Source organism: Harpegnathos saltator, unplaced genomic scaffold (genome assembly GCF_003227715.2).
Source record: "Harpegnathos saltator strain DR-91 unplaced genomic scaffold, Hsal_v8.6 scaffold235, whole genome shotgun sequence".
NCBI lineage: Eukaryota > Metazoa > Arthropoda > Insecta > Hymenoptera > Formicidae > Harpegnathos > Harpegnathos saltator.
Genome location: NW_020230023.1, coordinates 680384 through 701208, shown reverse-complemented (window position 1 = coordinate 701208; position 20825 = coordinate 680384). Strand labels below are relative to the sequence as shown.

Below are 20825 nucleotides of genomic sequence, written 5' to 3'. Positions count from 1 at the left end.
ATCTTAGAATTTGAAATAAATTTTACAAGTGTTGATTTTTATTCGTCTAATAATGTTCAGATTGCTGTTTTCGTTTAGAATCTGCTAGAATGTCCGTTTCTCATTCTTGTTTATCTTTCTTATTGTACCGAATCTGAATTAAAATCTCTATTAGTGAAACAGCATTATTAGACATAACCGTTATCTTTTTGCAGCTTCAGCTCTTTTGAGAGCTACAATTCTCATCATTCTCATTAGAAAAAAGAAAAGAAAAAAAGAGAAGAAAAAAGGAAAAGAGAACTTTAAGAATGATGAGAATAAAAAGCGTTTTTCATCTCCCATTTCCTCTAATTCTAATATCATTATTTAATCCTTATATATCTACCTCACGCGCAGTTCTAACAAAGGCAGTTCTATTTACGTTTTTTATCTTTGTTCTCTTTCTTGCGCTGTTAAGCGAATATATAATCAAAATCAACAAAAATTGCTCATTTAAATTAAGAATATAAGGATTAAATACATATACATTATCGAAATAAACGAGTATTAAATAACTGCGGAATACGTCGCTGTTGAAGACTCATCATGGGCGAGACTGCGAGAGTAGCCAGATGTAACGTTCAGGTAGGACAAAGCTTGTTCACTATTGCGCATCTAGATATTCTGCATTGATTTTTCAAATTGGATGCAATTTGCAGGATCAATGTAGAATTAATATTTCGACTCGGGAAAGACTCGGGAATGAGAACGAATTGTCATTGCACTTGGACAATCTTCTGACACTGATTTCTGGTATTGATCGATATTCGATTTTCGGTACTGATTTACTCTTTCATTCCTCTACAAGAAAAAAAAATTGAAACGACTCGTTCATTTATCCGCGTTAATTTGATGAATAAATTAAATATTGATCGGTCTTCAATTTTCGGTACTGATTTATTCTCTCATTTCTTTATAAGACAAGAAAAATTGATACGAATCATCCGTTTATTCGAGTTAATTTGTTGAGTAAATTAGAGGGATAAATACCTGAAAGATGAGAACAAATTGTCATTGTACTTGGACAATTTTCTGACACTGATTTACGGTATTGATCGATATTCGATTTTCGGTACTGATTTACTCTTTCATTTCTCTATAAGAAAAAAAAATTCATACGATTCGTTCATTTATCCGCGTTAATTTGATGAATAAATTAAATATTGATCGGTCTTCAATTTTCGGTACTGACTGATTCTCTAATTTCTTTATAAGAGAATAAATATTGATACGAATCTTTCCTTTATCCGACTTAATTTGTTGAGTAAATTAGTGGGGTAAGTACCTGCAAGATGAAAACAACTTGTCATTGCACTTGGACAATTTTCTTGACATTGATTTATGGTATTGATCAGTCTTCGATTTTCGGTATTGATTTACTCTTTCATTCCTCTACAAGAAAAAAAAATTGATACGACTCGTTCATTTATCCGCGTTAATTTGATGAATAAATTAAATACTGATCGGTCTTCAATTTTTGGTACTGATTTATTCTCTCATTTCTTTATAAGACAAGAAAAATTGATACGAATCATCCGTTTATTCGAGTTAATTTGTTGAATAAATTAGAGGGGTAAGTACCTGAAAAATAAGAACAAATTGTCATTGCACTTGGACAATTTTCTGACACTGATTTACGGTATTGATCAATATTCGATTTTCGGTACTGATTTACTCTTTCATTTCTCTATATGAAAAAAAAATTCATACAAATCGTTCATTTATACGCGTTAATTTGATGAATAAATTAAATATTGATCGGTCTTCAATTTTCGGTACTGACTGATTCGCCAATTTCTTTATAAGAGAATAAAAATTGATACGAATCGTTCTTTTATCCGACTTAATTTGTTGAGTAAATTAGTGGGGTAAGTACCTGCAAGATGAAAACAACTTGTCATTGCACTTGGACAACTTTCTAACGCTGATTTATAGTATTGATCAATATCCGGTTTTCGATACTGATTTAGTCTTTGATTTCTCTTATAAAAGAAAAAAAGATTGATACAAATTGTTCACATATCCGCGTTACTTTGATGAAAAAATTAGATACTAAACGGTCCTCGATTTTCGGTACTGATTTATTTTCTCATTGTTTTATAAAACAAAAAAATTGATACGAATCGTTCGTTTATCCGAGTTAATTTGTTGAATAAGATTAGAGGGCTGAGTACCTGAAAATGAGAACAAATTGACATTACACTTGGACGATTTTCTGACACTGATTTACGGTATTGATCGATATTCAATTTTTGGTACTGATTTACTCTTTCATTTCTCTATAAGAAAAAAAAATTGATATAAATCATTCATTTATCCGCGTTAATTTGATGAATAAATTAAATATTGATCGGTCTTCAATTTTCGGTACTGACTGATTCGCCAATTTCTTTATAAGAGAAGAAAAATTGATACGAATCGCTCTTTTATCCGACTTAATTTATTGAATAATATTAGAGGGGTAAGTACTTGAAAAATGAGAACAAATTGTCATTGCACTTAGACAATTTTCTGACACTGACTTATGGTATTAATCGATATTCGGTTTTCGGTACTGATTTACTCTTTCATTTCTCTATAAGAAAAAGAAATTTATATGAATCGTTTATTTGTCCACGTTAATTTGATGAATAAATTAAATACTGATCGGTCTTCAATTTTCGGTACTGATTTATTTTCTCATTTTTTTATAAGACAAAAAATATTGATACGAATCGTCGGTCTATCCGAGTTAATTTGTTAAATAAAATTAAAGGGGTAAGTACCTGAAAATAAGAACAAATTGTCATTGCACTTGGACAATTTTTTGACACTGATTTATGGTATTAATCGATATTCGATTTTCGGTACTGATTTACTCTTTCATTTCTCTATAAGAAAAAAAATTCATACGATTCATTCATTTATCCGCGTTAATTTGATGAATAAATTAAATATTGATCGGTCTTCAATTTTCGGTACTGACTGATTCTCTAATTTCTTTATAAGAGAATAAAAATTGATACGAATCTTTCCTTTATCCGACTTAATTTGTCGAGTCAATTAGTGGGGTAAGTACCTGCAAGATGGAAACAACTTGTCATTGCACTTAGACAATTTTCTAATGCTGATTTATAATATTGATCAATATCCGGTTTTCGGTACTGATTTACTCTTTCATTTCTCTATAAGAAAAAAAAAATTCATACGAATCGTTCATTTATACGCGTTAATTTGATGGATAAATGAAATATTGATCAGTTTTCGGTTTTCGGTACTGATTTATTTTCTCATTTTTTATAAGACATAAATTTGATACGAACCGTTTGTTTATCCGAGTTAATTTGTAGAATAAGATTAGAGGAGTAAGTACCTGAAAAATAAGAACAAATTGTCATTGCACGTGGGCAATTTTTTGGCACTAATTTATGATATTAATCGATATTCGATTTTCGGTACTGATTTATTCTTTCATTTCTCTATAAGAAAAACAGTAAATTAATACGAATCGTTCATTAATCCGCGGTAATTTGATGAAAAAATTAGGTATTGATCGGTCTTCGGTTTCCGGTACTGATTTATTTTCTCATTTCTTTATAAGAAAAGAAAAATTGATACGGAGCGTTCGTTTAACCGAGTTAATTTTTTGAGTAAATTAAAGGGGTAAGTACCTGAATAATGAGAACAAATTGTCATTGCACTTGGACAATTTTCTGACACTGATTTATAGTATTGTATTAATCGTTATTCGGTTTTCGGTACTGATTTATTTTCTCATTTTTTTATAAGACGAAAAAATATTGATACGAATCGTCGGTCTATCCGAGTTAATTTGTTGAATAAAATTAAAGGGGTAAGTACCTGAATAATAAAAACAAATTGTCATTGCACTTGGACAATTTTTTGACACTGAGTTATGGTATTAATCGATATTCGATTTTCGGTACTGATTTATTCTTCCACTTCTCTATAAGAAAAAAAATTCATACGAATCGTTCATTTATCCGCGTTAATTTGATGAATAAATTAAATATTGATCAATCTTCGGTTTTCGGTACTGATATATTCTCTCATTTCTTTATAAGGAAAGAAAAATTGATACGGATCGTTCTTTTATCCGACTTAATTTGTCGAGTAAATTAGTGGGGTATGTATCTAAAAAATAAGAACAAATTGTAATTGCACGTGGACAATTTTCTGACGTTGATTACGGTATTGATCAATATTCGATTTTCGGTACTGATTTACTCTTTCATTTCTCTATAAGAAAAAAAAAATTCATACGACTCGTTCATTTATCCGCGTTAATTTGATGAATAAATTAAATATTGATCGGTCTTCAATTTTCGGTACTGACTGATTCTCTAATTTCTTTATAAGAGAATAAAAATTGATACGAATCTTTCCTTTATCCGACTTAATTTGTTGAGTAAATTAGTGGGGTAAATACCTGCAAGATGAAAACAACTTGTCATTGCACTTAGACAATTTTCTAACGCTGATTTATAGTATTGATCAATATCCGGTTTTCGAAACTGATTTAGTCTTTGATTTCTCTATAAAAGAATAAAAGATTGATACAAATCGTTTGTTTATTCACGTTAATTTGATGAATAAATTCGATATTGATCGGTATTCGATTTTCGGTACTGATTTCTCCTTTCATTTTTCTATAAGAAAAGAAAAATTTCAGACGAATTGTTCATTTATCCGCGTTAATTTGATGAAAAAATTAGATATTGAACGGTCTTCGATTTTCGGTACTGATTTATTCTCTCATTTCTTTATAAGAGAAGAAAAATTGGTACGAATCGTTCGTTTAACGGAGTTAATTTGTTGAATAAGATTAGAGGGGAAAGTACCTGAAAAATGAGAACAAATTGTTATTGGACAATTTTCTGACACTGGTTTATGATATTAATCGGTATTCGATTTTCGGTACTGATTTACTCTTTCATTGCTCTATAAGAAAAGAAAAAATTGATACGAATCGTTCATTTATCCGCGTTAATTTTTTTTTTATTATATATAAGTGGTCCATGGGACGATTAAATATTCGAATACATGTTGCCGTATCAAAGCCTCCTCTATAACAAACGATTTGACATGTCTGGAGACGCATGATGTGTCGTTGCCCGCATCCCATTCCCTTCATCCTGCTTCCCTGTATAAAATGTCGAATTGAGACGTATTAAAAAGTATTGACATTTTGAATATGTCTGAATTCTGAATCTTTTTGATCCGAAGAAAAGGATTGAAAAGTATTAGTTCCCATTAAATTTTACTGCGCTAAATGCGAGACGGTCTCTTTCGCCCGGGTGCCTCACCAGGAAAATTTCTCTGGTACGCTAAATCCCGTAAGGCCATCAGGCTTTGTAGTATATCTCGTCGGTGCATAAGGTTTATATTACCTGTACATACATATTTTGAAACATTTTCTTTGGATATTACATCAAACGGGTTTTGCGTGTCACGTAATAATATCCTTCGGACTATACACGGACATTATTATTTTGATCATTTTGATTTCTTTGGTATTCATTGAATTACCCAGAACACGCAACTGCCATGTTGAACGACTCAATTGTCGTGTGAAATGTTTCGATTTTCACAAATTCATATAAAATTTTTCATTTTTCATTGATTCACAGAAGTCTTTCACTTCTTATTAGTTCACGCTAGGGAAAAAATTCATGATCGCTGCCCCGAGCAGCTGCAACGCTTTTCGAATCATCTATGTCGGCGCGCTTTCACTCCTCAGATTTCTGTCATTAATAACTCGATAATTATTGCGAATCTCGCAAAATGGTATGGGACTTTTATGTTTGTCTCAACCCAATCTACCCTCACACTTCGAGTTGGCAGCTAATTACCGGACACTTCGTATAATCTTCATGATATTAATCATACACAAAGTCAATTCTTTTTTTTGCACATGTTAACATGTTAATTCATGTTATAAACGCGTAACAATGTGCGAGACCGTGCTTGTCAAGTACGCTATTATGGTTGTAGCACGGACATAAACCGCCTAAAAATGGATGTAGCACGGACTGCCACCACATACAGGTTTTACCGCTGAAACCTGAAAGTGGATGTAGCATCGTAGTTCCCCTCTCAAAATGGGTGCAGATGACGTCCTTTCCCAGTGTGAAAAGTCGGTGTTGTCGAAAACACCGTGTTGGCCGCTTTCACGTTCCTCTCTGATACAATCTGATGCAATAACCGGACCACTTCATTGCATCTTATGTACGGTCGCGGACATAATAGTAAGAGCCCGTTTTTTTGCAACTTTCGGAACGCATCCCGACTCGAGAAGAATGAGAGTGACTGCTCCGCCTGTGAAGCACGCTTGCGCAGTGACTCACAACGAAAAGCAATTGATATATACGCGGTGGGACATATTGACTTGTGCATTCGTTGCAGCTGATGATTCATCTCGTCCATCTCTTTCAGAAGACTTTAAAGTGGAAGTCATATCTTAAAACGATATCTCACGTATCATTTCCACGCTTGGGTGGAAAGGTAAATATCTATAATTATAAAACATAATTGATATCATAATTATATTATTATGATTTTTTGTTCTACCTGGGATTATGCAGGGGTCGCTTATAGTTTCTATTATGAAATTATGATATAAAAAAAGTAATTTTAAGTCATTTTAATTATAAAACATAATTATAGATATTTACCTTTCCACCCAAGCGTGGAAATGATACGTGAGATATCGTTTTAAGATATGACTTCCACTTTAAAGTCTTCTGAAAGAGATGGGCGAGATGAATCATCAGCTGCAACGAATGCACAAGTCAATATGTCCCACCGCGGGTATATTTCATTTCTCGCCTTTCGTTGTGAGTCACTGCGCAGGCGTGCTTCGCAGGCGGAGCAGTGACTCTCATTCTTCTCGAGTCGGGATGCGTTCCGAAAGCTGCAAAAAAACGGGCACTTACTATTATGTCCGCGAGTGTACCGTACTGTACCTGACTGTACCGTAAATAAAATTATGCAAAATTATGTGCAGAGAGAAACCTGAGAGCGGCCACTGGACCGAATACACTGGGACGCTTTTCCCGCCAAATTCCGTCGCACCCCCTGAGAAAATGTGGAAGAAAATGAGAAAAAAAATAAAACGGCATGCCAGAATTTGAAACCCTCTGCTTTAGTGCAACATACTAGCTGCTTACCTCCACGACCATCTTACATTCTTGAGATTGAAAGTTTTAATATCTCTACTTGAGTACAATATTTATGTATTAAACTGTTTACTTTTCTCCTGCAAACACTCAACAATCCATTGTATAATTTTGCACGCTGATTCGTAAAAATCTCAACAAAGAAATATTTCCGAAATCAGATGGATATATCAATTCCCTTGCGAGAAGATGAATATCTCAAATTACTGATATCATTTAAATTATTAGCGTTAATAAAATTATTTAATATTAATAATAATTAAAATATAATAATTATTGCATATTAACATTTACAACGCATATGCATATTATGTTCATAACTGAATATAAAAATTATAAAATTGAATATAAAAATTATAAAAATAGCCATCCCCATTAGCGTCATTTTGTATCGTTGCTAGAAGTTGTCCGCGCGGTCTCGAAATATTTCTTCTCGAATTGCGGGTAGTGAAAAATGCATCGCGTGAAAGATGAGAAGATGAAGGGGTAAGACGGGGGAGAGATTCTAGTTTAGCGATAGGATCTGCCGCTGACTCGCCTCATGCCTCCTTCTGCCGCGCGGCCGCTCATAGGTGGTGCGATAAAGACAGAGAGCGGTTGATCGTCTATGTTTTTCTATCTTATTATCTTCCTTAAGGAAATAGAGTGAACAAGAACCGTGCACGCTTTACCGTTATCGTCAGGACGGGCGTAGTATGCACACATTTTCTCAGGGAGCGCGTCCCGGCGTAACCGGCCCAGTAGCCGCTCTCAGGTTTCTCCCTGCTACAACTGCGTTTCTAGGGAGATATTCACTGCCAATACTGAAAATACATAGTTTGTGTCATATATACTGCAGATTTTCAGTGCTGGCAATGAATATTGGAACGCAGTCTGTGTCTGGCTGTATAATTACTACGCTACAGGTTAGACCCGTTATGCTTTGATCCTTTATTTGCGGCACTCTTAGTTCTAAACTTTCTCCGCTACGAGCCGCCACTGTTTTTAACGGAGAATCGAGGTCATAATAAAACTCGATGAATCATTGAAAAAGTTTCCGGTCCTGTTAAATGACACAACTGCAATCGACTAATACGAATTATCTGCCGCGCGTGGAAAGGGCGTGGAAACAATATTTATATAAATAATATATTTATGTTATGGAAATATAGAGTTTATACATCGTTAAATATGTTGTACTTAACGAAGATGGGCCACGTTGCGCTTTCATACTACTTCGTCCCATAACTGACTCTTTACGTACACATATACACATATATATATAATATATAAACTTCTATATACATATATTATACATACTTTGTGTTTACATAAAACGTTACGGTGTATCTGTGAAGATCGCATTGAACATCGGGACATTATATTATATAAAAGGAAAAAGAAAACATAACTCTCTGTCTCTCTCCTTCTCTCTTATAAATCAACTCTAACGTAACAGACTAATTAGGATGCAAAAACCAATTATCTCGAAATTTCTGAGTAACTTTTAAATATATTTACAGGCGTGTAAAACAAACATTTCCGGTTGGAGCTCCTCCGGCGTATTAGCACTCGGTATTTACAGCGACGCTGGTCGCCAAAATGGAATCAGGAACGTTACCTGCGGGAGCGTGTCGATTAAGGCACCGCGATTAATAAGGAGTCGCGCTTACCGCGCTAGCTTGACAATTGTCTCTGATTAACGATCCGACCGGTGCGATATCGGTTTCGGCCGGCTACTTAAAGCGGATTGAGCAACCTATTGTTCGATCACCGACTGCCTCCGTCTCGCTATACATCATTACGGTGTATTAAAATATATTTGGTTTCGCAGTCTGATCCGAAGAGCGACCTTGGCTCGTCCTTTCCGACGGTCGGTCGCTCCCTTTGTCGATTTCGTGAGGTTATCGTCGCGAGTCGCGGCCGGAATCCGCGTGTTTTCTTCGTCCGAGCCGCGTTTTAGGACGACGACGACGACGACGACGACGACGACGACGACAAGGAATGATAATTTGCAGCGATGCGTAAGGATTATCCTTTCCTCCCTTCGTTTTTGGTCTCCCACCGAGCCGATTAGTCAATCTACTTGTTAATCGTCAAGTCTAACGGCAGGTCCTGCTCCATCTCGGTGACGCCCTCGTTCTTCACCCTGAGGCCGCAGGTGTTGGCGGTGTCGGTGATGTTGCACCACATGTTCCGCAGGCCGTACTGCAGGTCCATCGTGTTCAGCAGGTGCCGGAAGAGCGGGTCCTGCGTCTTGAGGATAAAGTCGGACAGGAGCTTCGACTTTTCGAGGATGCCGTCGTTGCTGTGCACGCAGCACTTGTGCCGGCAGCAGCAGTCGCCGGCGGTGTCCTTGTACTCTTCCTTCAGCGGTGTGTGTTCCATCTGCACCTCCATCTTCACATCCTCCGCGCGCTTGATCACCGTGTGCCTCACCGGGTCGCAGCTGATGGGACTCTCCTTCTTGCAGGGCGTGCTGTTGACGATCGAGTCGATGTTCCTGTAGTCTACCGTGCTGGTGGTGGTGATGGTGGTGGTAGTCTTGGCGCCGCAGTCCATCGGCTCCTCGGTTTTGATGGGCGTCGACTGCATGCCGATGCGGGACATCGTGTCGGACACGCGACCGGGACTCGCGTGTGGCGACGACACCGCGGAGCAGTCCTTGATGATGGTGTTGCCGGCGGAGGCGTACATGGGATTCACCTGGATCCTCTCCGGTATGATGTAGCTATCGTCGTACATCGCTTGATAGATCTTCACGTCCTTCTCGGCGTACGTCTTCGGCGGGCTGATCACCGGCTGCTGCTCTTGCTGCTGCTCCTTCCGCTGCTCCTGCAGATTGTACATGTTGTTCCACTCGACGAAGTTGCGCTGTTCCTCGAAGCTGTTGCTGGCCTTCGGGCTGGAGACCGAGGTGTTGTTGCTCTCGATGCTCGAGTCCTTCTTCGAGTCCGACTCGGAGTGCGCGCTGCTGCTCTGCTTGTCCGGCGAGTTGGCGTCGTACCTGATGGGCATCTTCTCCGGATGCACGTTGCCGTCGTCAAAGCTCTTCTCCTGCACCTTGTCGTTGTTGTTCACGTAGTGGCGATAGGTCTTGACGTGCTTCCTCAAGGACGACGGGTCGGTGTACCTCTTGGGGCAGCCTGGTACCTTGCAGCAGTACGGCTTGTCCACCGAGTGCGTCCGGGTGTGCTTGAATCGGTCCGAGGAGTTGGAGTAGGCCTTGTTGCAGCCTGCGACCGGGCAGACGTACGGGCGCTCGCCGGTGTGCGAGCGCGCGTGAATCTTCAGATTCTCCGCCCGGCTGAAGCTCTTGTCGCACTGGAAGCAGTGGTGCGGCTTCTCGTTCGTGTGCGTGCGCACGTGGACCAGCATCTTGTACCTGCGGATGGCACGAACGACGGTTAGAAAGATGCACGAAAAATACAGTAACGCGAACGCATCGACGTAGTGACCTTGAAGGGACCTTACCTCGCGTTAAAACCGCGTTCACCCCTCGGGCAGCCTTCCCATCCGCAGTAGAAGAGACCCCGCGCGCCCGGTGCCGCGTGCAACCTCGCAACGTGACCCGCGAGCTGCTCCAGCGACGCGAATCTCTTGTCGCAATTTTGCCATCTGCAAAGAAAGAAGCAAATTTCCATATTTTTTGTTTCCCAAAAAAAGTTGCCTCGTGTGTTTTACAGTATCTCGTATATTTCACGACTGAGGTTGGGAGAGAAGTTACCTTCGAAAAGTAGCTCGTTAGCGTTGCAATTTCGTCTTCAAGGCAAACTCGAATACCTTCTCTTAGGATTATTCGCCTATTTCTCAAACATGTACTCTACGTGCGCAAAGTAACGAATACATTAATTACAGTCGCTCGGAAAACGTAATTATGTCACCGCTTGAAGGAAAAAGGAAAAAAAAAACCGTTACCAAGTCGTTGCTGCAGCGAGCGACTTGCAACGGTAAAACGGGGTCACAAGCGCGACGTGTCACTTCCCAGGCCAGTTCATACACATTCTGTCGGTCCGAACGAGCGAACGAACGAACAAACATTCGGCGCGCCGCGAAATCGGCGGACATTCGGCGGCCGTCGACGCGCGACACGCGAGTCGTGACTAACCGGCTAAGGCGACGCGTAAATATAGCATCGCGGCTTAGAGGAGGCGCACTGAAATATCGACATGTGATTTGCGTCACGAGCACGTACGCTGACTCGTCCAATTGATACTAATTCCGGCCATTTTGCAATTGCCGCCGGTTGACACCAGTTTATCCGTAGGAGACCGCAGTTCGGGTACTATTCCAGCCAACGACTGCGAGTCCCGCCAATTAACAGGCACCGATCCGCCCGCGAGAGGTCGCGGATCGAGGTGATTCCGAGTGTGATTTGATCGGGCCGGACCCCCGTCGCGGGTCTTGCCTTCAATTTTGGTGGCTCGCGACGCGGTCGAGAACCGCCGAGAACCGGCGATGCGCGCGCGCCGTCGCCGCAGTATATTACAGCCGTTATAAATTAAATCCGCCGTTATTACCTCATATGAGGTCGACGCGTAGCGCACTATATATAAAATGGCCCTGACCAACCGCACTCTTTTTTTCGTCGGCGAATAAAGCGCCGCGCGGGCTCGCGACGGCAAAAAGAAGTCACGTCGTCGTTCCTGACACGAAGTACGGTTGTGACGGGAGATTCTCGACGAGAACGAGCGATTCGTGAGAGGGAGAAGAGGCGGCGACGGGGGGAGGGGAGGGGGGGGCGGGAGAAAGATTTAATGTAAACACACGCTGAATTTACAGAGTAGATTCGAAAATGACGCATGATACTCTTCGTGATAAGGAAGTGCTTCAGATTTCACGTGCGCATCATGTGGAAGAAGCGGCTGCTTCGCGTAAATCGTAACAGTGGGCTTCCGTCCCTCTCTACCCCCGCCCCTGCCGCCGATAATGCTCGTAGTTTGATGTACTAGAGTCGCTAACGTCGAGCGATAAAAGCGAGTGCCTCTGCCGACGCGTCATTTCGTGTGTTAGAAAGATAAACCGGTTGCGAAACGAGTGTATGTGTGCGTGCTCGAATAACACAGCGTTTAGCGGCCGTCGCTTTGTAATAATCATCGAAGCGCGCGTGCTCGGTTTCTTTTCCTCGCCGCTCATTATCCGAAGGCAGTCGTTATCATCCCCTAGTGTTGAGTCTAAAATTTTATCGTCAGCTTAAGCCTCGTAAACTTTGGATACCAAACCAAGCCGGCTTTGTGAGCTGCTTGTTCGTCGCGTCAGCGACTGTCGTTTCGATCGACAAAAAAAAACGCACGCGACATCATCGAGAAAACGAGCCCGCGAATTTTTAAACATGCGCGGAACCGCTCGCGGATGGAAGACGCGTCGTCGTTTCTCGCGCCGTGGTCGCGAAGCGAGTCGCAGAATTTTCTCTGAATCCGAGGAGCGGAAAGCCCCTTTCCGATATCAGCCGGAGATACGGGAAACTGGTTGCAACCGGTACGCACGCGGCACGCGCGTATATCGAAGAGCCGCGCGCGTATTCGCGAGTCTACACCGAGATAAATAAATTAGAGCGTTGTTCTCGCGAGAAGAATCGCGAGCGCGACGTCACGCCCGATCGGCCGATCACGCGAGACGCAGACGCCTGGAGTTACCTTGTGCGTCTCGGCGTCTTATCGTCTCGATTTACCACAAAGTAGAATATGAAGAGTCCCGAGATTAGAAAGAGTCCACACGCCGGCAGACACGGCGATAACGAACGCGAGATAACGCAGATACAAGCGAGAGAATGTAAATAGAAAATTAATGTAAATAGAGAAGAGCGTTAAGGAAGGTGCAAAGTACAGAGAAGCCCGAGGGAATGCGGCGTCAGCCGCGGAGGGCGCGGGGGGGGGGGGAGGGGCGAAGCTCGACGTTAGCGACGATAAAGATGAAGATTCCAGCGTGTCGATTGAGATACGAGGGAAATTTTTTCATTCATGTGTCTTACGCGACTTCCTACGTACATGTGTGTGTGTGTGCGTGTGTGTCTCTCCCTCCCCCCTCTCTGTCGCAGAGTTATCACGCAGCGAACGAGAGGCTATCTCCGCACTGTGTATAAACCCAAATCGTAAACAAGCGTTAGACCAATGCTGAGCTGAAATGTGACGCGAATTATGCACGAACGGCTCTCCGCGACGGCGGCGGCGGCGTCTGGCGAAGATAGCGAATTCGCCCGGAGATGCGAGAACGCGATGTCGCGTCTCCTTATCAGGCCCCGACGCTATCTTAATTGGTCCTTTAACAACAATAATAATGGCGCGTGAGAGTGCAGTGCACCCGCGGAAAAATATGTCCGGTGCCGCGGCCGACCGCTCCGGGCGATCTTTGACTTCGCGCTCGCGAGTTCGCAACTCGCGACGCGAGGGACCACCGCGAGAGAACCACTGCGATCTCTTTGCGCCAGCGTTATTTCCTATTTCGCTCGCGAGCGGCGCGATCGCGATCCAATTAACACGATTACAGAACGCAACCCACCCCCCCGCCCCCCACCGATCGCGAGTAACGGGTTAAACGCACAGCGTCGAGAGGGAGCCGGAATAATCCGAGCGAATATGACGAACACGCGCTTCGCGGATCGATTTGCCGTTTTTCTCTTTGACGATGCAGTAGTGACTTCGGACAGTTGTGAGAACGATGAAAATAGAGCATTGAAACGATAAGAGAGGAGATAATGAAATAAAAGTCGAAATGATCAATCACAGCACGGCAACGCGCGCTGAGTAACGAGCTCGCGTACGAGTCGACGATCGACACGCAGCTCGCGGCGACACTTCAGCTCCGCTTACCTGCACTTCAACTGAGCGTTCTCGGCCCCCCTGATGGAGCCCAGCTCCAAACTGGAGCTGGACGCGTCCGAGTCGCTGTGCGCCGGGCTCGGTGGGCCGCCGTTGCCGAGAGCGCCAGGAGACACGCCGAGTCCGGTCAGTCCGGCGGACGGAGAGGAGTTCCCCAGTTCCTCCTCGGCCGGCATCCTTCGCGGCCAAACCGGAAGGTCCAGCTGCTGGTGGTGCTGGATGCTGATGCTCCCGTAGTAGCTCGAGCTCGGGCTGGTGGAGTAGCCGGAAACCGGGTTGTAAAAACCCGGGACAGGTCCTAGCAGGGTGCCCGGGTAACGAGCGGCGCCGTAGGGACCAACGTGAGTTGGCATTCTGCCCGGAACGTAAACGATCATGTTTGTCTTTTGTTTTTCGCTCTTCTTTTGCCTCGCGATCGTCTTTCTTTCCGCTCCTCCTCTCTCTCTCTCTCTCTCTCTCTCTCCCTCTCTCTCTCTCTCTCTCTTTCTCTCTTCTCCGACTTTATACCGACTTCACCGATTTGACCAAAGACGTGCAGATTTCTCTCGATCGCCCGCCTTAATTAGCGAGACTCTGTTTAATTCGCGTTTTATGCGGCTCGATTATGCGCGCGTCGATGTGTACATGTGTGCATATATTTGTATGTGTATGTGTATGTACCGCCGCGAAAAGTCAATGTGAGACGCGTCCCCGTGTGTGTCCCTCTCTCTCTCTCTCTCTCTCTCTCTCGCTCTCCGTCGTTCGCTCGAAGGCGGAATTCCCGAGTGATTTCGCTTTCCGCTCTGATCCTGCCGCTCGATCCTCGCTTTTAACGATCATTCACGAGCCAATGTACAGGCGCATCGTGGCCCTCGAGCGGTGTCGCCGCTCTAGATGAATCGCAGCGGCCTGACTCCGGCCGCCAAGATGCTCCGCTAATGAACGCCGATAGTCGATTTTCCCGATTGTAAAGCTCCCTCAATGACAAAACTCTCTCTTCAACGAACCCTCCGCGCAACCCTGAGGCTTGCGGTGAAATTTCAACGAATTATCCTCCCTGTGGATTTTTCACTTGTCCCGCTCGCGGGATCCCGCAGCGATAAACACCCTCGTATCGAATTATAATTAAGAACAATGAAACTCGAGGCTAATTTCGCTTGAGACAGAGACAATCTCTCTCCTTTCCTCTGCCAGACTCGCGTCAGATTCTCGCCCCCCGAAAATCTTCGCCGTGCCAACGATCGTCGATGACGCCGAGAGCGTCCGTCGGCTAATCGTCCTGCTGCCGTCAACAAGTCCTCGTCGCCGTGAAAAGCGACCCGACCATCGAACTCTGGCACAAGACTTTCCAGGTCTTGCCGGAACACCGTCCTGCCAGCCCTCCTCAGCACCGTAGGTACAAGTCGACCGCGCGCACACACACCACCCAGATCGCACTCTTTACCACGTAGTCCGAGTCCGTATCGTCAGATGTACTTGAACCGATTGGACTTGAGTATACGGTAACTCAGGAATTGCTTGCTGTACTCGATCGAGAACATAACTGGGCCGGAGCGCAGCGAGCGAGTCATAAGACACTGCGTGTCCGTCGCGTTACCGAGGACAGTCTCCGCGCGTGTTATTTTGCCGGAATCGCGAGGTGAGCCGAGCCGAGAAACGGCCAAGGATAAAAAAGTCCGGGCTCGGTCGAGAGCGCGAGGTCGAGGTGGCTCGAGCACGAACACCGAGCTCAACGACAGACAGCTCAACGAGGTCGCGGGGGGTGCCGGCGAGTGCTAAGAGAGTCCCATCCTTCCTGCAATTGTTGCGTTGCCCGCTGACGGCCGACTCGGTGAGAACGACGAGACCGAGGGCGAGAGGAGGCGAAGAGTCGCGCGGATCGAAGCTCGAGGACGAAGCTCGACGGTGAACTTCGCCGGACTCGAGTCGCGTTAACTCGGCTGTCTCTCTCTCTCTCTCTCTCTCTCTCTCTCTCTCTCTCTCTCTCTGCCCCCTGCGTCTTTCCTTTGCTCCTTTGCTCCTTCTTCCCCTCCTCCCTCGTCTTCTTCCTCAGCTTCTGAGTAGCAGGTCGAAACGACGACGCCCGGGCCGCTTGTCGCCGATTACAGCACCGTTTCTCGGCTACTCGAGTTCGGAGAGAAAGAGAGACACGACGAGAGACGGCCACTTGAACGCAGGAACGTTAGCGTTAGAGACAGGGAACATGAAGAAGATCGAACTGATGGCGGTGACGAATACGCGGGCTTATATAGCCGCGCTATCGCTCCAATCGCCCCTCCATGTGCATTGCCACAATACACAGCGGAATGATAACGCAGTACGTACGTCGTGTACACATCGACCACATCGGCCCCTTGCGGCCGTCTCGTGGCTCTCTGGGAGCGAGAGAGAGAGAGAGAGAGAGAGAGAGAGAGAGAGAGAGAGAGAGAGAGAGAGAGAGAGAAAGAGCCGCTGTCAAGCCGCGCGACTCGAAGACGGGTCTAATTGAACGGCGTTATAAAACAGATGCTCCGCAGCGTATTCGTCTCGCGACGTGGTTCCTAATTTTTCACAAGTGCTCTGTCTCTCTCCTCTCTCTCTCTCTCTCTCTCTCTCTCTCATGCCAATTATTAAGCGCTACGTAATCGCGAGGCTTTTCATCGTTTCACTCCAAGATCATAAAAATAGCTCCGATTTAACGCCAATAGTGCACTCTCGATCTACTTAAACTTTGAACTCGGGAAGCGTCTCGGTGGGGGGGGGGGGAGGGGGGACTAATAATCCGTGGAGAGTTCCGAGAAGATGGGACCACGGGGACGTGGGCGAACAAATTACGCTTCTTCCGCGTAGGGAGGTCGACCTTGTCGGCAGAGCGCGAGAGGACCTTGTCGAGAAGCGCGCTCGTGCGCTCACCAAGACGTCTTCCGAATCGTCCTGTAAACGCTCGGCCGACCGGACGAGGACCGAGTCGCGTTGACTCGCAGGTTAGAAGAGGACGCGCTGCGAGATACAGAGAGTCGCTTTCTTTCTCGGCGCGCTACCCCCCGCGGAGTGCTCGCTAGCCGCCGAAATCGACGCGCCGATCCCGCCCTCTTCTCACGCGGTCCGCTGTTGATCGCGGCCTGACCGCGGTCGCGGTCGCGGCGCGTTCGCCCGGGGAACAAAGTCCTCGTCCGCATGCCCGTATATCTATATCTGGAGAACCGCCGGCGACGGCGCGCGTTATCTGCGGAGTATTAGCGCATCGGCGTGAATGAGCGAGCTGAGTCGCAAGCTGAGTCAACAGAGAGAACGCCGCTCGCGGCCGTGTAATTTCTTCTTCGCGGCGGGCGGAATCACGCGCTCGCGAAAATGACGACAGCGTCCCTGAATGACGAGACCGGCTCCCCGGGTCTCGGCTCTTGCGGTCCGGGGGGCCTCCGGTCATTAGGAAGTGCTCATTCGTTCGCTCGCACGTCCTCGTCGTCGTCGTCGTCGTCGTAGTTTCGAAAGGCGTGATCCGACTATCGAAGGTCGCCGTGCTCATAGGAGAACACGTTTCCGTCGCCCGGTGACGCAATTGATAACGAGAGGCAGGAGGAGCGAGATTCGCAGCCGGCACTGTCAGACAGAGAGAGAGAGAGAGAGAGAGGGAGAGAGAGAGAGAGAGAGAATGAGAGCGATTAGAGCGTCGACGAAGATCGCGAAGATAGCGACGAGCGGATAAAGAACAACAATATCTGGCCGCAGGCGCGAGCGTCATAATTGGACGTCGTCGGCGACGATCTCGTCCGAGAACGCGACGTGACCTCGGAGATCAGCCGGATCGTTAGCTAACGCGACGCTGACATCGTGCAAGAATACGCGCGACCTGCGGCGCAACTCCGACGGGGGCGTTTTTTCAGGATTCTTCAAGATTAAAGTATCAATGCCGGGGCATGTACTTGTCTCTGGACGTTCTTATTGTTCCGGCCTTTAAATTCGAATACTCAGAGGCCAAAGTACAATAAGAACGCGTAGAGTTAGGTACACGTGCCTTGGCATTGGTATTCGATAAGCTCGTGTAAGAGATCACTACCAAGAATTCAAAGTCGACGCTTTATTGTTGAGCATTACTTTGTTTCATAACGTATCTCGCTTTCCCTCGATGTCGTTTTCTCGATGTCGGGGGAAAATTTACAAAAAGAAATAAAATAAAATAAAATTATGCTCGACCGTGGGAACATCATCCTAGAGCTCTTCGTAAAAATCTCTTTACCTTGCTTGGTTTTTACCTTGCGTCTTGTAACAGACTTCACGTCGAATATAACGATAGAAAGAGAGAGGTATAAAATGATGCAAAAAAAAAAAAAAAATTACGACAGAAGAAAGAAATGGAAGAAAAGCCGGGAGGATAGACGTACGCGTTATCACATCGGGAGATGACGGGGACGATCGTCGTTCCATGGCGCGGGATATTGCCGCGCGGCACGGAGGAAAAATTCCGCGTTACATAATTGGACTTGTCACGGATCAATTGCCGCGACAACATACGCGCTCACCGAGCAATTTCGTGAACCGCGATTGGCCGCGGCCTGCGAGCTCTCGTAAACACTGACCGGTTCCAATCGTTATCTCAATACGCGGAATGGACGCGCTAATTGGCAGCCGACATTTCCTTTGAGCACGGTCGCTCGTCGGTACCTTTCGCCGGAACGGCAGGGTGCCGGAGGGGGGATAGCGGAAGAATTAATCACAGGGATAACTCGGAAACACGCGTACGCGAGGCTAATTTCGTCCTCGTCGTGACACACGTCAGCGTCGCGCACGTCGTACGCGACAGACATTTTCCGAGAACGAGAGAGAGAGAGAGAGAGAGAGAGAGAGAGAGAGAGAGAGAGAGAGAGAGACACTCGATTGTCCCCGTGGCACTCCGCGCGTAAGAGCCGCCGAGTAATTAACGGCGCTATCAATCGCGCCGTTTAATCCCCCTGGCCCCGTTGTAAATCGTAACGTCGGCAGCGATTTACAGGGAGCGCGTCGCGCCCGAGGAAAACATGTTTCTCGCAGACAGAACAGATGTCGTAAAAGCGCACCACGTGCGCGCCCAATAATGCCCCATTCTCCACGGATGAAAAGTCAAACGAGACCGGGTCTCGTTCGCCGCTCCCGAGGCGGGAAGAATCGCCTCGCGGGGTACCAAGCAGCGGCGCACCCTCGGCACCGTCGCTTCGCCACGCGGAACAAAACCCGGAAAAGCCGGCGACTATCTTCGGCTACAAAAGGAAGATGGACCTGGTGACCCGTGAGAAATTTCCCTTTTCCCTGCGCTGCGCTGCACTGCGCTGTGCTGTGACGTGCTGGCGTGTCGTCGCTTTGTTCGGCCTTTGGAGCGATTGATTTACGACTATACACCGGGCGTCGTCTTAATGACCGCGTTCTCTTCTCTTCTATCGCTCTTCTTTATGAGGAACATGAAGAAATCTTCGCGTCTCTCTCTCTCTCTCTCTCTCTCTCACTCTCTCTGTCTTTTGCTCGCGCGACGATGTATCCGGTGATATCGCGAGCCACAAATGCCGGCTGGCTGGTAACGATGCCTCATTCGCTGGGGTGCTAATTGAACGGCAATCTAATCTCGTCGCGACTCACAATCCGTGCGTCTGGCTGCGTGTTGAAGTGGTAAACAAGTTCAAGCATATCGAGATCAAGATCCACCTGTTGCTATCGACACGAGCGGTTCTCAACGCCGCGGGCTAGCGATCGTTAGCGCTCGCTAGACACTCGCCGAGATTCGCTCTTGTCTTTCATCGAGTCGATCGGAGAACAACTGAGAAAGAGGCACGTACCAGTTTTGTATGCCAGTCCTAAGTAAATTTTCGCTCGCAACTTCCTCATGGGGCAGGGAGGGGGCAGCGGGGTTTTTCAGAATCCCGCTGCGTACCTCAATATCTAGCCGTCGAAGAAAGCTGAAGGAGCAGTTTTGCAAGCGCGTACGTGAGAAAAAACGAGCATTCCCGCGTTATCGCGCTGACTTCCCGATAACACCGTTGAGGGGGTCCTCTTGCATTTATTGCCGCCGATAAATGAGTAAACATAAATTTAACGACGACCGTCCGTTCTTTTTATATCGCGACTCGATATCGCGTTTACCGGTATTATTATTGCCCTGCCTCGTATGTTGCAAGAATATTTTTCCTTTCGTCGGGGCTCAGCATCGCGTGGCTCCGCAAGGTGGATGAAATGTGTACGCAGGTTGCGCGAATAAAAATATATAATTAATGCGTTTTTTCTCCTTCTCTTCCCTCTGTCCTCCTGCCTCCTCTCCGCCGGGACGTCCTCGAAGAAATGACGTCGAGAAATTGCTATAAATACCTCGATGATTGGCGCGACAAGACAAAGGATGCTGAATGAAGTCGTATAATCTTCCTCGGCTGAGGGTCGGGTTAGATGCCAGACGGCCGATAGCCGTCGAAAAAATGGAGGATTGACCGGGGAACACGAACGCTATTGTCCTGCGATCTTAACATCGAAGATGATCTCCGCCGCGTCGTCGTCGTTCTAAACGATCCGCGTCGAATCGCTCGTCCCGATTACGTTTTATGAGTTTCCGTCACAATTTTATTCAACGTCCTATTTTTCCTCGGGGAAACCCGAGAGGAGAACGGAGAGAGAGAGAGAGAGATACTTTGTCCGTACGTATGAGAGGAAAATCTCCCGACCAATAAGTAAGCGATTCTTATCGTGTCGTTCGTCTCGGAGAGACGTTTCCGTAAGCTTCACCGCGCTTACGTCTCCTTCGATTTGATTCAGCCCTATTCGGAAAAGCCGAAGACGAGATAACGAAAAGCGAAAATACTTTTCTCGATACGTACGAGAAACGAACTTTTGACTGACATCGACAAATGTCGCAAGGCGA

General features: G+C 45.7%; 1 protein-coding gene across 1 annotated transcript; it reads right to left on the bottom strand.

Moving 5' to 3' along the window:
* Positions 1-8812: 8812 nt before the first annotated feature.
* On the bottom strand, positions 8813-16201 carry LOC105191251 (sex-determining transformer protein 1). Its single transcript, XM_011154525.3, has 3 exons — positions 13985-16201; positions 10650-10793; positions 8813-10560 (listed from the first exon to the last, which is right to left on the bottom strand). Exons 1-3 carry the CDS (start codon positions 14368-14370, stop codon positions 9258-9260), a joined length of 1833 nt encoding a protein of 610 aa, XP_011152827.1. The 5' UTR covers positions 14371-16201; the 3' UTR covers positions 8813-9257.
* Between the last annotated feature and the right edge of the window lie 4624 nt (positions 16202-20825).